This window comes from Mus caroli, chromosome 1 (genome assembly GCF_900094665.2).
Source record: "Mus caroli chromosome 1, CAROLI_EIJ_v1.1, whole genome shotgun sequence".
NCBI lineage: Eukaryota > Metazoa > Chordata > Mammalia > Rodentia > Muridae > Mus > Mus caroli.
In genome coordinates, this window is record NC_034570.1 from 170,860,956 (window position 1) to 170,864,624 (window position 3,669).

A 3,669-nucleotide genomic window follows, 5' to 3' on the forward strand; every position below is an offset into this window, starting at 1 on the left:
GGAGAGGAGAGGAGAGGAGAGGAGAGGCCGCAGGACAGAAGAACACAAGCCAGCCTCCTTCAGCCCCTTCCCTCTGGGGCATCCACTGGATTGAACCTGAGTGGTTGGGAAGAGGAAAGTGTTCTAGAGTGTTCTTGTCAGGGCTGTTCTAGACCTTGTCCCACATGATTTATTAGAGTCTCCTTTCTCTGCTTAGACAGCTGCCACAGCTATCCCAAGGGTCAACACGCCCTTTTCCACCCAATGGGGGAAGATCTGTTTCCTCTGTCTCAGGTCCACAAGCCTCTGGGCCTGGGAGACCTGGCCAAGGAAGTCCCAAGTCTCAGAGACTGCTGAAGAGGGCTTGGGGTGAACAGTCCTGTGTCCTGTGTGGATTCCACCCACCCACAGAGCCTGGTGAGGCTGCACCATGCAAACTCACTTGGGCACCATCTGGGCTATGTTGGTACAGATGAGAGATCCCCAGTCGCCACCTTGAATGTAGAACTTCTGGAAGCCCAGCCGTGACATCAGCTTGTAGAAGATCCTCGCAGTGGCCACCGAATTTAAACCTGAGTGAGAAGGGAGCAGAGAGACTGTTCTATACGGTTGGGCGAATGGTCTATGGTTGCTGTACTTTGGGCTTCGAATGAGTTTCTGGAGTACAGCAGCAGCAGCAGCAGATAAAATAGCAAAACCTCACCAAACCATAAGTGTACATTCGCCTGCAGAGTTGAGTAAGGCACCTCCCTGAGAAAGCAAGCAATGGGGAGAGGTGGAGACTGGTGGAGGAGTTTCTCCCCGTGGATGAGACTCCACTGTAGGCATTTTATAACATGGGCTAAACAATAGCAGCGTCTGCTGGAAATAAGTTTGTCTTCTCAGCTGTCTTTGGGATGCAAGGTTTTTTTTTTTTTTTTAAGATTTATTTATTCATTTTATGTATCTAAGTACACCATCACTGTCTTCAAACACACCAGAGTCACTGTTTTCAGACACACTAGAAGAGGGTATCAGATCCCATCATAGATGGCTGTGAGCCACAGTGTAGTTGTTGGGGACTGAACTCATGACTTCTGGAAGAGCAGTCAGTGGGTTTTTTGTTTGTTTGTTTGTTTGTTTTTGAGACAGGATTTCTCTGTGTAGCCCTGGCTGTCCTGGAACTCACTCTGTAGACCAGGCTGGCCTCGAACTCAGAAATCCGCCTGCCTCTGTCTCCGAAGTGCTGGGATTAAAGGTGTGTGCCACCACTGCCTGGCCAGTCAGTGCTCTTAACTGCTGAGCCATCTCTCCAGCCCAGGGATGCAACATTTTAAATACTCTGAGCTGCTTGCTGTTTTTTCCTCTCCCCATTGCAGAGTCAGGGCCAGCCTGACCTAGGACTGTGTGTCCTGAAGAACACTTGCAGATAAACATGCTTGAGTCTCAAATAGGGACTTGAAGTGGGGTGTCAGCATCCTTGCCTCCAGAGCCTGCTTCACTGAACTCCAAAATCACATGACAACGTACCAGTGCAATGAGCACTGAAAGGGGAGTCATGAAATTCAACAGACCCCTCTTTCCCCAGACCATAGCTCAAAGGGGACCAGACAGAAGGAACTTCGGTGCCCTAAAGAAGACCCAGATCACAGTGCAATGAGCCTAGTTATGTCTTCCTTAGAACATTGAAGCCACCAATGGGCCTGTGAGCCACACAGCATAGGACTTGGAGTGGTGCTGTCCCCAGCAGGCACTGTGATGACAGTCTGGATGTCCCTTCAGGACCCTGTACCTTTCTTGCTGGATGCCTCTGAGAAGCCATAGCCAGGAATTGAGGGACAGATGACTTCAAACACGTGCTCGTCACTCAGGCCGTGGGTCTTGGGGTCTGTCAGCAGTGGAATGATCTTGTAGAACTCATAGAAGGAGCCAGGCCAGCCGTGTACCATCAGCAAGGGCTTTGGAGTGCGGCCTGAGGGCAGCTGGGGAGGTTTCACGTGGATGAAGTGAATGTCCAGCCCTGGGGACAGGAGACGGTCAGGGTAAGGGACAGAGCATTCAGGCTGAGGGAAGGAGGTCCCACTGCAGGACAGTCCTGTGGAGCAACTATTATCCATGTGCTCAGCTGACATAGGAAAGAGCTCATGGCCATCAAATGAAATGTCTTTGTCATGGCTGTGGTAAAGCTCAGCTTTACAGACAGTTCTAGGCACTGTATATTTACTTACATGGGGCTGTATTCTTGTTAAAATGCAGTAGTTTAACTTATTCTTCATGTGCATAATTTTTACATGTGCATAATATATATATAGTATACAGTATCTATAATACACTAATATATACATACACAGATATACACATATATGTATCTTGGTAGCATCCTACTCCTCAGGACCCCCTCCCCCCTGCCCCCGTGTTCTTGTTCTCTGTTTTTCTAACCCACTAAGTCCAGGTAGTGCTGTCCTCATGTGCATGGCCCTGGCCAACCTAGAATCAGCTGCCTCCCCAGAGAAAAAGGATTTCCCCTCTCTCAGCAGCTAGCAGCAGCCAGCAGCTTCTCATCGAGGGGAAGCCATGCTGGAATTGCTGACTGCATTGACCTTGTGCATAAACGCAGCAGTCACGTGCGGCTTTCATTCTGATGAACCTGCCTGACGTGAAAAAGTTAGAAGTTAAAATGCTTTAAATACCCACTTATTTAATGATTCAATAGACTGGCAGATCACTTACCTAGTACACATGAGGCCCCATGTTCCGTGTTCAGCAACACACACACACACACACACACACACAAGTGCATTTCACATACCTAATTTGTCAAACAAGAAAGCTTAGCCCCTCAGTTCCCTACAGAGTAGCTTGTTTCCTCTGTGGAACTGGGGCTGAGTGAGAGTTGTGCCTAAAGTGAGTGTCAGAAGCCCAGGAAAAGCCCAAGTGTGGTTTCTGCAGAGCGCACATTGACTTCACACCATAGTAAACCATGGGCTACAGCACCGAGGGCCAAGACTTTATGCAATTCTGTAGGCAGAGGTTTGAAGTTCTCAAGTATAAATTACAAGACTGTACAAAGTAATCCTCCAGGAGGATTAAAGTATAACCGAGTACTTTAATTTTGTTGTTTGTGGTATATATATTTAATTTTTCTACTATAAACAGATACAAAATGTGTAAGTTTTCCACAGGTTTGGACTGAAGCATTTGTTACCATTTTCTAATTATAAAACCAAACTTTTTAAGATTTATTTTATTGTATGCATATGTGTGTTCTGCTGCATGTATGTCTGTATATCACAGGAATGCATGGCGCTTGCAGAGGTCAAAAGAGGGCACCTGGTGTCCTGGAACTGGTTGTGGGCCATTCACGTTGGTGCCAGGAAGCCTGGTTCTCTGCAAGCCTACAAAATGTTCTTAACTGCCGAGCCTTCGCTCCTTCCCCAAACTAAACCTTTTACCTTCTCAAAATTATTCATTAAAAGTTTCCTCCGTTTAGTTTATGGTGCTGGAGCTGGATCCAAGGCCCTGCACACTCGAGGCAAATGGTCCATATGAGCCACAGCCCTCACCTGCATTGTCTGTCACTATGGCTATAAAAGCAGATCAATCCCTAGAGCTCAGTCATCTCCCCACCACAGCATCCTGCACACAGTCAGCATCTCCCCACCACAGCATCCTGCACACAGTCAGCATCTCCCCACCACAGCATCCTGCACA

General features: G+C 47.8%; 1 protein-coding gene across 1 annotated transcript in view; it reads right to left on the bottom strand.

Annotated features, from left to right (window-relative positions):
• The window catches only part of LOC110290857 (epoxide hydrolase 1), a 28,080-nt gene that overhangs the window by 4,816 nt on the left and 19,595 nt on the right, over positions 1-3,669 (bottom strand). The window contains exons 4-5 of the mRNA XM_021157704.1: positions 1,751-1,978; positions 422-551 (exon numbers count right to left, since the gene is read on the bottom strand). Coding sequence (XP_021013363.1) covers positions 422-551; positions 1,751-1,978 — 358 coding nt within the window. The remainder of the gene's footprint in view (positions 1-421; positions 552-1,750; positions 1,979-3,669) is intronic.